The sequence below is a fragment of the Lepidochelys olivacea genome (assembly GCF_965140295.1).
Source record: "Lepidochelys olivacea isolate rLepOli2 genome assembly, chromosome: 1".
Classification (NCBI taxonomy): Eukaryota; Metazoa; Chordata; order Testudines; family Cheloniidae; genus Lepidochelys; species Lepidochelys olivacea.
The window spans coordinates 327,199,980-327,213,913 of record NC_140411.1 but is presented as its reverse complement, the minus strand read 5'-3'; the positions used below and the strand labels follow the sequence as shown (position 1 = coordinate 327,213,913).

Sequence of the window (13,934 nt, the reverse complement as noted above, 5' to 3'; positions counted from 1 at the left end):
TAATATTGGAACTCCAAACATCCTAAGCTAAGTAGTCTTTTCAACTGAGAAATCAGTCATGTTACAGAATCCAAATCAGTTTCTTCCCACAAATGTTAACTAGAACCACTTCCTGAAAAGGTGTGTGTGTGAGGAAGTATTTGCCAAGAGATTTAGGAAGGTCTGAACAATTTGTTATTTTTTAATGAAGAAACTTCACTCATTTTAGAGTCATAATATATTTCACTGTAAAACACTTGAAAATTTACATCCATATTTCTGTGAGACATGCTTTAAGTACAAAGCAGAAGTTTACCCACTAATTTGTTTAAACTATTCATTACTACAAAAAAACTGCAGTGACTTCAAGTTGTTGGCCGTCGGATGCAAAATAGATGCTCTTTATGAAGTATCAACATCATCATCTTACTAATTATATTCCTGTTGTAGGTGGATAGATTCCTGAGCTTTGGGAAGTTGAGTTTGATGGGTTATGCAAGCTGGTCTCCTTGTATACAAACCAAGCATTTCCTCCCCACAGAATCATGTTAAGTAATCCAAAAGCCTGGGGGGCGGGGGTTAAAAATAGATTATAAAAATTAAACTCTTGTAGCACACAAATTTGAAACTAGCAGGCAAAACAGTTTGGCTTGCAACATTCCTTTAGAGATTTATACTTGCAAAGTGCTTTAAATATTAAGTTAATTGATCCTCTTTCCACAGGGATCTACTAATGAGTAGACCCATTTCTCCATGAGTTAGCAGTGATAGTTATGGCTAATGAGCATCCTCATTATAGATATGTAGGACCACAGTCACGGATATGCAAGGAATTATGAAGTTCCTCCATTCATTGAATGGAAACTGCAGGCATGCATTAAGGGATTAAGCATGTGATCTCCACTGGCCTAGTGAGCAAGTGTAAGATCACTTTTGAACCCAGATTTACAATTTAATACAATGTACTTTTGGCCACACTCCTTATGCTTTAGTAAAGGGGGAGAGTAGGGGAGAAGCTTGTTATCTATCACCACAAGAATACTGTGCAATTCCCAGCCCCTAAAAAGAGCTTTCCTTAAGTCTCTTTGTTTTGGGGTATGCGAAGAAGGTTAACAGTTACTACAAAGGCCAGGTTCGATAGATAAATGTCAGGCAGTAGCTAGTTTACTCCTACCAGAGACACCCCACATGAATTTCAATAAAGTTACTGGACAAATCGCACTCGCTGAGAGTGGCTATGGAGAGAAGTAATGTGGAAGCTTAAGAGAAAGGTGCCTGGAAGAGAGATTCCCAAATGACTTTGAAAGACATCTTTCTGCAAATTAAATTACACAGATTTGCCAAGAATGGTTTTAAGAGGAAACAGTTGCTGCTCTGGTTAGTGCTTTCAGCGGCAGATTAGTCACTGGGCTTATGAGGCTCATGCCCAGGGGCCTCGGCCAACCGGGGGACCCCAGAGCCCTGGGCAGGTGGGAAAAGCCCCCGTGCCCCCAACCCTGTTCCCTGGTAGCTGTGCCAGGTGTGGAGGTAGGGGAAGCCCCTAGCGCCCCCAACCCCATCCCCAGCAGAAGCCAGGGGGAGCACGGGAAGCCCCAGAACAGGGATCCCTGCTGCAGCCCCAGGACTGGAGGAGCTCTTGCTACCTGCTGGAGCCTGGGGCCACAGTGGGGGAAACAGAGCTTCTCTGGTCTTGGGGCCGCAGTTTGGGGATGGAATGGGCAGGATCCCGGTGAAGGGGCACAAAGGAGTGCCATGGGCGAGGTCATACGTGCAGGGGCTGGATCGGGTGCAAAATAGGGGTGAGACCACAGGTGGAAGGGGTGGGGAGGGCCCCCCGCCACTTGCTCTGGCCCAGGGCCCTAGGAAACCTTAATCTGCCTCTGAGTGCTCTGCCTTAGGCTGAGCATCATGCATGACTGGTAACCCATGACGGAATTTCAGTAAAACTAAAAAATGGGTGCTACATAGAATACCATAAAGTGTGTATTGTAAGTTCAGGTGCAATACAAGCAAGGTAAGGATGCTATAACTCTTGACATACGTACCACGGACACATTCAAAGTTCCCATGCTGGTAACAGAGGCAAACAAACAAGTTGATCCTGGTAATTTGCAAGATGCAATCTCCTGAACAATGCTTGGACCGGTGGATATTTTTATATCAGTAAGTGCCTTAGCCCAGGCTGAAGTGCTGACCAGCCACAGAAAAGCAGCCATGACAGTAATAACCAAGTCCTATACCAAAGAGACAACTGTCAATTACCACTTCCACAAGAGAATTAAACACATTTTCCAGTTAAGGGAAAAGTGAAAAAAAATGCATCAGACTTACAGTCAAGATACAACACTGGCATATGTAGCTATTAGACAATGAGTTAGGTAACTATTAGACAGTGACAAAGACAATATCTTTAGTGGACCAGCTTCTGCTGGTGAAAGACAAGCTTTTGAGCTAAACACAGCTCTTCTTCAGGTCCATAGCTATTGACTTACCTGTGCAAACATATTAAGCCAGTTTAATTAGGCAGTCTCAGATACTAGTTTTCTTTCTGAGCACAATATAAAAGTTACACAGACAGTACTGTAACTGGACTACAGAACTGTCTACACCCCTTCTATACTAAAAAAGGTTATAAACATTCAACTTAGCAGTTGTGACTAAAATATGCTGGCTAGCATATAAAGATATAATACAGTGTGTATTATCCACACCATATTAGTATGCATTAGTACAAACATTAAATCACAAATACTGTAACAGTAATTTAGCCTAAACTGCCTATACCATAATCCTGTTCACTTATGCCAAGTATCCCACAACACCTTGCATTTGCTGAAGTAACCATTTGGAATAAGCAGACAGGAAACTTGTAAAAATCAAGGTACATTCGTTCTGTGTCTTAGCACAAGCTACGGAAGGAAGTACCTTCACATATCAGTGCCTGAAATGCTAGTATCCAAAAGGAAGATAAGGAACAAAACAAGTTAGGGAACTGGAACAAACTGATGGGTTGGATTGAAGTGACGTGTAAAGAAATGTGTAACTTGTCAAATAATTTCAGCTGAAATGTACAACTTGGAGCACACCTTGTGTAAGGTGAACGTAATATCGCTGCACGGGACTGCTCTGGGGAGACTGGTGTTGTCTAGAACATTTTTCCTGTACCTACCACATTAATAAACCTGACTGATGCTGGTTATTTAGTCTAAGTATATTTCATTATAAAATAACTAACCAAATGTAGTCAAGCAATTACTACAATTTGTCAACACAATTCAGATAGAAGAAGTCTACCTCTCTCTAATCTGAAGGCTTGCACCCCCCAAAAGTTATTTAAAACATGGGCAGAATGTTAGGTACAGTTCAGTGTGATAAGTTATCCTAAATGTTCACCACCACCCCCAGAAATGGCACAGAGGCTCAGGAGAATCAAATTGTGCTTGAGAACGCAGTACTGATATTTTTAATATTAAATCTCTTGGTCATTCTGCTGTTTGAAGTGCTGCAGTTTTTAAGTCATCCAATATGTAGACTCTGAACTATTCAGAGAATTGTCTATACAGTAGTGACTATCTTCACAAAATCCCCATGAGGCTGGAAAAAAAAAAAGTTACTTGCCTAAGGTCACTCAAAGTCTATAGAAAAGCTAATATCTGGGTTCCAAGCCAAGTCCCAGGCCTGACCCACTAGAAGAGTTATAACAGCATGTCAGTTAGGAGTGTGTGTGTGTGTGTGTATATATATATATATACATATATATATATATATATATATATACACACACACACACACACACACTAATGCAGTTATACTGGTATAAGCACTAAGATGATGTTACTGATTTAAAAGGTGCCTTATACCAATATAGCTTATTCTATTTTGGGAAGCGAAAAAAAGAAAACGCTATGCCTATAGAAGTACTTTTATACCGTTAAAATTGCATCCACACATGCAAGTAGGTGAGGAGGTTTGCCATTTTAACTATACTAACACAACCCTTTCTCGTTTAGCCCTTAGACACAAGGCCCTCCTTCACAGATAGGACTTGGTGGCCCGGGAGACTTTCACTGTGTCTCACAATTTCCAATTTGTCCAAATGGCACTTTAAGTTTGGGTAGTAAAAATTAAAATATGGACATTAAATTAAAAGAAGTAGTTTTAGGTGGTATATCTGACCCCTAAATCTTTCTGCCCCTGTCATAAATATAAAGGGAAGGGTAAACCCCTTTGAAATCCCTCCTGGCCAGGGGAAAGCTCCTCTCACCTGTAAAGGGTTAAGAAGCTAAAGGTAACCTCGCTGGCACCTGACCAAAATGACCAATGAGGAGACAAGAGACTTTCAAAAGCTGGGAGGAGGGAGAGAAACAAAGGGTCCGTGTCTGTCTGTAGTCGTCTTGGCCAGGGACAGAACAGGAATGGAGTCTTAGAACTTTTAGTAAGTAATCTAGCTAGGTATGTGTTAGATTATGATTTCTTTAAATGGCTGAGAAAAGAATTGTGCTGAATAGAATAACTATTTCTGTCTGTGTATCTTTTTTGTAACTTAAGGTTTTGCCTAGAGGGGTTCTCTATGTTTTTGAATCTAATTACCCTGTAAGATATCTACCATCCTGATTTTACAGAAAGGATTTCTTTATTTCTATTTACTTCTATTTTTTATTAAAAGTCTTCATGTAAAACACTAAATGCTTTTTCAGTATTTTCAGATCCAAGGGTTTGGGTCTGTGGTCACCTATGCAAATTGGTGAGGCTTTTTATCCAACATTTCCCAGGAAAGGGGGAGTGCAAGTGTTGGGAGGATTGTTCATTGTTCTTAAGATCCAAGGGTCTGGGTCTGTAGTCACCTAGGCAAATTGGTGAGGCTTTTTACCAAACCTTGTCCAGGAAGTGCGGTGCAAGGTTTTGGGAAGTATTTTGGGGGGGAAGGACGCGTCCAAACAGCTCTTCCCCAGTAACCAGTATTAGTTTGGTGGTGGTAGCGGCCAGTCCAAGGATAACGGGGGTAATATTTTGTACCTTGGGGAAGTTTTGACCTAAGCTGGTAAAGATAAGCTTAGGAGGTTTTTCATGCAGGTCCCCACATCTGTACCCTAGAGTTCAGAGTGGGAGAGGAACCTTGACAGCCCCTAAACAAACAAACAAACAAAAAAAAAAACACAAAACAAAACTGCATCTCTTATTGATGTGTGAAAAAGCCTGCACAGAGGAAACTGCAGAATTGACAATATCCAGAGAGCTGTCAAGTTACCTCAAATATTTTTCTGTAGTTTTAGGTGTTAAAAGCAACACTAGTAGGGGAAATATTTTCATATTTAAAGTGAGATTTAAATTGACTGTGACCCTTTAGACTAAGACTTAATTTACAGAGACCTCCCTACCAACACTACAGAAAGAGGGATTCTAGGTGGACTCCTCCTGAAGGTCGAAACAGCAGACTGGACTTCTACATAGAGTGCTTCCGCCGACATGCACGGGCTGAAATTGTGGAAAAGCAGCATCACTTGCCCCATAACCTCAGCCATGCAGAACACAATGCCATCCAGAGCCTCAGAAACAACTCTGACATCATAATCAAAAAGGCTGACAAAGGAGGTGCTGTTGTCATCATGAATAGGTCGGAATATGAACAAGAGGCTGCTCGGCAGCTCTCCAACACGAGTTTCTACAAGCCATTACCCTATGATCCCACTGAGAGTTACCAAAAGCAACTACAGCATTTGCTCAAGAAACTTCCTGAAAAAGCACAAGATCAAATCCGCACAGACACACCCCTGGAACCCCGACCTGGGATATTCTATCTACTACCCAAGATCCATAAACCTGGAAATCCTGGGCACCCCATCATCTCAGGCATTGGCACCCTGACAGCAGGATTGTCTGGCTATGTAGACTCCCTCCTCAGGCCCTACGCTACCAGCACTCCCAGCTACCTTCGAGACACCACTGACTTCCTAAGGAAACTTCAATCCATCGGTGATCTTCCTGATAACACCATCCTGGCCACTATGGATGTAGAAGCCCTCTACACCAACATTCCACACAAAGATGGACTACAAGCCGTCAGGAACACTATCCCCGATAAGGTCACGGCTAACCTGGTGGCTGAACTTTGTGACTTTGTCCTTACCCATAACTATTTCACATTTGGGGACAATGTATACCTTCAGATCAGCGGCACTGCTATGGGTACCCGCATGGCCCCACAGTATGCCAACATTTTTATGGCTGATTTAGAACAACGCTTCCTCAGCTCTCGTCCCCTAAAGCCCCTACTCTACTTGCGCTATATTGATGACATCTTCATCATCTGGACCCATGGAAAAGAAGCCCTTGAGGAATTCCACCATGATTTCAACAATTTCCATCCCACCACCAACCTCAGCCTGGTCCAGTCCACACAAGAGATCCACTTCCTGGACACTACAGTGCTAATAAACAATGGTCACATAAACACCACCCTATACCGGAAACCTACTGACCGCTATTCCTACCTGCATGCCTCCAGCTTTCACCCTGACCACACCACACGATCCATCGTCTACAGCCAAGCTCTGTGATACAACCGCATTTGCTCCAACCCCTCAGACAGAGACAAACACCTACAAGATCTCTGTCAAGCTTTCTTACAACTACAATACCCACCTGCAGAAGTAAAGAAACAGATTGATAGAGCCAGAAGAGTTCCCAGAAGTTACCTACTACAGGACAGGCCTAACAAAGAAAACAACAGAACGCCACTAGCCGTCACCTTCAGCCCCAACTAAAACCCCTCCAACGCATTATTAAGGATCTACAACCTATCCTAAAGGATGACCCAACACTCTCACAAATCTTGGGAGACAGGCCAGTCCTTGCCTACAGACAGCCCTGCAACCTGAAGCAAATACTCACCAACCACCACATACCACACAACAGAACCACTAACCCAGGAACTTATCCTTGCAACAAAGCCCGTTGCCAATTGTGCCCACATATCTATTCAGGGGACACCATCACAGGGCCTAATAACATCAGCCACACGATCAGAGGCTCGTATACCTGCACATCCACCAATGTGATATATGCCATCATGTGCCAGCAATGCCCCTCTGCCATGTACATTGGTCAAACTGGACAGTCTCTACGTAAAAGAATAAATGGACACAAATCAGATGTCAAGAATTATAACATTCATAAACCAGTCGGAGAACACTTCAATCTCTCTGGTCACACAATCACAGACATGAAGGTCGCTATCTTAAAAAAAACTTCAAATCCAGACTCCAGCGAGAAACTGCTGAATTGGAATTCATTTGCAAATTGGATACTATTAATTTAGGCTTAAATAGAGACTGGGAGTGGCTAAGTCATTATGCAAAGTAGCCTATTTCCTCTTGTTTTTTCCTACCCCCCCTCCGATGTTCTGGTTTAACTTGGATTTAAACTTGGAGAGTGGTCAGTTTGGATGAGCTATTACCAGCAGGAGAGTGAGTTTGTGTGTATATGGGGGTGGGGGGGTGAGAAAACCTGGATTTGTGCTGGAAATGGCCCACCTTAATTATGCACATTGTAGGGAGAATGGTCACTTTGGATGAGCTATTACCAGCAGGATAGTGAGTTTGTGTGTGTGGTTTTTGGGAGGGGGGGTGAGAGAACCTGGATTTGTGCAGGAAATGGCCCAACTTTATTATCATGCACATTGTGTAAAGAGTTGTCACTTTGGATGGGCTATCACCAGCAGGAGAGTGAATTTGTGTGTGGGGGTGAAGGGTGAGAAAACCTGGATTTGTACTGGAAATGGCCCACCTGATGATCACTTTAGATAAGCTATTACCAGCAGGACAGTGGGGTGGGAGGAGGTATTTTTTCATTTTCTCTGTGTATATATAAAGTCTGCTGCAGTTTCCACGGCATGCATCTGATGAAGTGAGCTGTAGCTCACGAAAGCTCATGCTCAAATAAATTGGTTAGTCTCTAAGGTGCCACAAGTCCTCCTTTTCTTTTTGCGAATACAGACTAACACGGCTGTTACTCTGAAACTTTACTAGTTTTGCTATTTTAAGCAGGAAGATCCAAAAAGTCTGATTATAGCCATTTTACAAAGAAAGGAAAGATCAGATGACCTTCACAAGCACATTTAAAACATAAGTGTCTAAACTTATTGCATGTATTTCACACTGCAGACTTAGGCCTACATTTTGCAATCAGATTGTACATGCAAACTTCGGAAACCACAGAGTTCCATGGTCTCCACCCAGCCACCAATGTAGACCCAACTGCAGAATCCAGGTCCTATATTCTTAGTCATTTAAATCTGCAGCAATCAATAGGAATAATTCGCCTGTTTTCTGTGAACCATACTTGTATTAAGATTCCCAATCTGTTAAAGTATTTAATGCCTAATCATGATTACAACTAACTAGTCAGAAGATTTCAGTCAAAGAAGGATAATAATTTTAAACTAAAATTGGCTTGTTTTTATTTACGTTAGTTTTTTTAGCAATTTAAGACTGTAAAATGGAAAAAGGAGGTAGAGTGGAAGTTCTTTACTTGTCTCCCAGTTGTTAAAAGTTCAAATGATAAGTGAAACTTCTTAATAAGAAAACTTGTAAAGTGCTTATCTGTGCTGAAACAAGTCCAGGCCTCGCTAACGTCCTTACTGTGATAAACAGAGCAATAAAGTTGGTCTGCAGCGAACAACTCCTTTCAATATATTGAACTTCCACAAGTCAAGAAATCTGAAATGCTTTGACCAGGCTACATTCCTTTGTCCCGTTTTGCAGTTTGAAGTCACTGTGACTTGTGTTAAGTTACTTGTGTGTCTTGTTTTAATGCATCTAGCACCCTCCCCCAAAACAAATCTTTATAAGCAAACGTTAGGCTCCTATTTTTGTGTATGCCTGTTTCTGTACACAATTCATAATAGTGTCATTGATTTATTGAAAGTAACTTTTTAGTGCTGCCACTGAGTCAATTTTGTTTTGAAGTAATATTTTCTGCCACTACAAGTTAATGAAGATGGCAGTGTCAGGGGCTAAATCTAACACTTATGCACATACTTAGCTTTTAGCATGAGCAGTCCCATTGAAGTCAGTGGAATTTATGTGAGTAAAGTTACACACCAGTTAAAGAGTTTGCAGGATCTGTGCCTTCATCTTTGGTTTTCCTTTTTGCTTACATTGGGTTTGTTAAGAATAATAAAGAACCCCTTCCAGTAAATATTTTAAAATGCCATACCATTTATAAATTTAGTTTGTTTATATTTTAATCTAAAGTTGTAGTGGCAACAGTTTTCAACTTAATTTTAAAAAGCAGCAACTTTATTTTTTTTTAAAATTAGCAAAGTTTAATAAACCCAAGTGATTTTAAACCATTCCACACTGCACCACAATGTGACAATTTAAGTTTAATTGTCACTTAAACAGGTCTGTGCTGAGCAGAAGTCATTTTTCCTTTCAGTGGTTTTAAAAACAAAAAGACGAAAATAGCTTAGTGTTAGTTACTTACAATCAATGGGATTTTGCCAGTGTTCTGATACAGGTGCATGTACCCAACATATAGTACAAGGGCAGCAATACAGTAAAGGAATACCAGGACTGCAAAAGTTACAAAGAACTGTGCAGAAGAGGAGAAGTTGCCCACAAGGTGAAAGTCAGTCCAACTGCCACCGCATCGTGTTGGATCTGGTGCACTAAACACAGCTGTATTCAACCTGTGGGGGAAAGACAGTGCATTTTCCATTTCAAGACTTTCTTGCACAAGGGGAAACCTCAGTATCTTAGCATTTTATGAGAACAATACCATCAACACTCCGACTGCATAAGGCATTCTTTAGATGAATACATTGACTAGCAACTCAAGTTGCATAATACTCTCTATAGTCCCCTCCCCACCTTAAAGACTTAGATTTTGCCACAAGGCATACCACACTTAAATAGAAGTTACAAATGAAGACTAACTCAGAACCTGAAAGTTGAAGTTTAAGCCACTCAGACTTGGAAACAAGCCTAATTTAACTGTACTTAATTCAAGTGTGCCAGCCTAAGCTGAAACAGCTAGATGAGAGCTTGCCAGCCACAGGGTTAAATCATTAGCTGTAGGTAAATGCAAATGTTTAGGCTCCCAGCAGTTCTGCTGAGATTCAACTCAACCCTAGTGGGTTACTGAATGGACAGCACAATAGATTTGCCCCCTCTGGATGTTGACTTGGGGCAGGGAGTCTTGAATCTTTTATACTAGCCTTCACTAGCCATCAGCATCTGCTAAAGCTCCAATCCCATAGCCTACTCTGTGCAGCTACAGCCCTTGATACCTGTCGAGCAGTTTACAGGATTGAGGCCTATGTTTATTAGGACCCCTTCTGGATGCTGGGAAAGCGGAGGAAGGGTCACTCTTCTTCCTTCCCTATTTTTCTCTGAACCTTGCGGTTTATATTTGGCTGGGATTCCAGTCAAGTGTTGTTTAGTCTCCCTCTCATATTCCCACAGAAATATTGTTCTGTCTTTGCTTCAATGTGTTATGGGCAACTACCAAGTTTAGTTGACCATATTCATATAGAAATGAGCTGCTGGTGCACATAATGCCAGGTGAGCTTTCCTATTCAGTACTTAAGCAAAATGCTACACCTAAAGTCTAAATTGGATCCCTCAATGGAATTAGAATTATTCGATAAACAGAAAGCATCTGTTAAAGATTTTAGAATTCCCCTTAAAATTCTGTTTAAAGGATCAGCAGTACTTTAGTATTGAGACAAAATGAAGACAACATGAAGGGTAACTTTTTTTTAAAAATCTAGAGATAGTTTAATGATTCATGCACCACTAAAGTAAATGCTTTCAGCTCATGATAGTCATCAAGAAGGTGTATATTTCAATTTGGCAATATAATCTCTTTTCACAGCCACATAATCTGCATAGAGATGGAGACAAACATGCTTTCAGTAGTCAGTGCCCTGATTTCTCAATTCTCTGATTTCTCAAATCAGACTATACATTGCAGGGTGTTTGAATTAGCATAAGAGAGGACTTTTAAAAAAAGGTAGATTTCTCCATATTATAGTGGGTAACAAGTGAATCCAATAAAATTAGTGGGCAGTGGTGAGGACAGTAAGGAAGTAAAAGAATAGACTCACCTGAATGGATAAGCAAAAGCAGCTGTAACTGTTTTGTTCACAACACCTTTACAAGAAACTAAAATTGTAGTTGTACCTTTATAACCTCCACAGGTGGCAAAAACAAAGATGGAAAAAATCTATAAAAATTGAAACAATATATTAGTATTCTCAGACTGTGTGAAATCTAGTACAGTCAATAATGGGAGGAAGACACCATTTATTCACATTTGTATTAAATTATTTCAACATTCCCAAATAAGAGTTAGTGTATAGTGCTCCATCAGCAAAGGTCTGATTCAAACAAGCACTCTCATTGCCACAGCATTTTTCTACAAGTAGTGCAGTCAAGTTTCACCAGAATTACTCTCTTTCCATTTCAAAGAGAGGTTGTTTGGATTTAAGTACTCCACTACAGTCTAAAGAAAAGAGTGAAACCAACTTTAATCCAATAGTGAAAACTAGTAGTCCTTATTTTACTTTTTTACACTCACCAACTTTAAAGAAAATAAAGATAAAGATTTTAATTTTAGTTTCACTAATCCAAGGCATCTGTAATATCTAGAGAGGTCTGCTTTTAAAATAGAGAATTATTTTTAACTTTCCCTGCCTTTGTTAATTAGCGTTGGTGAGATAGCAAAACACATGGGCAATTACCCAGAGAAACAGGGCCTGCTTCAGAGATGCCAGCCCCCTACAACTCCAACTTCACATCAGTGGAAGCTACCTGTACTTAGAACATTCCCCCCCCCAACCTCCACTGCCCAAGAAACCAGCAACAAAAACACAGGCCCAAGGCTTCCACTGACAGGAAGCAGAGTTTCTTCATAGATCTTGGTCAATAGTTCTTGTTTTCCCCTTCCTCACCCCAACAGACAGAAGACCCACCACACAGACACCCCAGTGGCACAAATATGCTGCAGTTATACTGGTTTCTCTTTAAATGAAGTGAGACAGGCACAGCTCTGTCACAAACACCAGCCAAGAAGTTATTTTGTGGTGAAAATACTTGTAGTGGGTAATAAGGGATCTGGCTAGTTCTCTGAGGCACCGCCACCTTGGAGAGCCAGGAAACCCCTCACCAACCAGGCCACGCCCAAGCCCACACCTGCAAGCGCTTGGCCTCATCAACATCCCTACCCCACAGAAAAGGCTGCTGTTTCCCTACAAGCCCAGCCCAGCTGGGGAGTTTGCAACCTACAAGGGGAATGGAGAGACCTGAGGGGAGGACTCTTGGGCCTTTTGCTCCCTTACAGCTCAGCTGCTCTAAGAAAAAACAACCCCCCAGCTCACCCTACTCCAGACTCACCCACTCAAGGACCTTCATGAAGCCAAGTGGCTCCAGCAGCGGGCTGAGGTTGACCTGAAGGCCAGTCATTTTCTGGGGAGAAAGAGACAAAGAGGCCTGCAAGTAACCCCCTGGCTTGAGCAGCCCACACATTAACCACCCACTGCTGGTAGCCAGAGAGGAGCCCTCTGCTGGTCCCTATAGGGCCTGCCTGACTAGGCCCCGCCCAGCTACACCCTGGAGCCCGTCCTGCCTCACCCCAACTGTCACCTCACAATGGGCCTGGGTGAGTGGCAGCTGCAGCTGGCCCCGCCCAGTGCTAGTGTTGCCTCCCTGTTCCAAGGCTTCTACTTACATGGCTGAGAGCAGCCTAGGGGCTCACTGCCGTGGGGAGAGCCTCACTGTTGCTTAAAGCCTTAGGGCATCAGGGCGTGTGCAAGGATCCCACTGCCAGTTGGGGCTCTTCTGTGGGCATGAGGGCTCTGCTGTCACTTGAGGCAGCGTTGCCATATCCAAAGGATGGTAGAGTTAGGGTCACAGCCATTGTAAGAGTTGTCAGACAAAATGTGGGGGAGGTTGGAGCTTGTCAGGTGTGGCGCTAAGTGAATGGGGGTGAGGAAGGCTGCTGGCCTGAGGTGGGGCTGGTTCTCCTGGGATGGGTGGCTTGTGGAATGAGGGGGACATTGGTGCTCCTGGGGTGGGGAGGTTTCTCCTTCCCCTCCATTTCTCCTTGCACAGTATTCAGCTCCAGTATTTAAGCAAAATGCTACATCTAAAGTCTAAATTGGATCCCTCAATGGAATTAGAATTATTCGATAAATAGAAAGCATCCGTGAAAGATACTAGAATCCCCTTAAAATTCTGTTGAAAAGCACCACTGCTACGAGGAGTGACAAAACCAGCTCCATTACAGCCCTGTCTGAGCCCTGTCTCAGAGACAAACATTGTGGGCAAAGTGAACAGCCCTTCTCAGATTGGATGAAGGGTGGTAGGAGTAGAATAAGGGCAAAGGCAACTGCCACTGTAGCCACAGCTATAAGAAGGAGTTGCAGGCAACAAGCTACTTCTTCTTTCCCTTACCTGGGCTCCAGCTGGATCCCGGTGACTGTGTGAGAACTGCTGGTTTAGGGGCTCCCTATGAGTGTGAAGGCTGGTGGTTCTGAAGCTTTCTTCAGTCGCAAAATAGCTGAAAAAAAATCTTCCCATGACCCACCATAAGCAAAAGACTGTGGGATTTGGATTTTTCTGATTATGGATCAAAAAGTGGGGTGGAGGGGAGAGGCAGTCATGCTGGGACAGACCACTGGGTAAATGTTCCAATGCCCTGTCCCTTGCCTTTTCCAGCTTAAGGAGAACACATGCAAGGAACTAGCTACTTGATTGCTGACTTGAAATAGAGGGGTTGCAATCCTCTGCTTCTGGGGAGATAAGGAGTGTATTATTGTTATGGAGGCACAAGTTGCAGCTCCATATGTAAGGGTGAATTGAGTTTTCCACTTGAAGTGGGATTCAACCTCTTTGTAATAGATGAAAAAATACAGGTTATTTTCCCCACATTTACAGCACCTACTCTTTTGA

At 42.4% G+C, this 13,934-nt stretch overlaps 1 protein-coding gene across 2 annotated transcripts; it reads right to left on the bottom strand.

The window, feature by feature from the left end:
- Window positions 1-344: 344 nt before the first annotated feature.
- SYPL1 (synaptophysin like 1) lies at window positions 345-13,464 on the bottom strand (the record flags this gene model as incomplete). Of its 2 annotated transcripts, XM_084644058.1 has the most annotated exons (6): window positions 345-544; window positions 2,025-2,213; window positions 9,466-9,670; window positions 11,090-11,208; window positions 12,378-12,449; window positions 13,437-13,464. In XM_084644058.1, the coding sequence occupies 5 exons, from the start codon at window positions 12,444-12,446 to the stop codon at window positions 413-415; spliced, it is 714 nt and encodes a 237-aa protein (XP_084500184.1). In that variant the 3' UTR covers window positions 345-412. The 2 variants fall into 2 exon arrangements, with proteins under 2 accessions (XP_084500184.1, XP_084500183.1); XM_084644057.1 differs by lacking the exon at window positions 13,437-13,464 and having other exon boundaries at window positions 12,378-12,509.
- Between the last annotated feature and the right edge of the window lie 470 nt (window positions 13,465-13,934).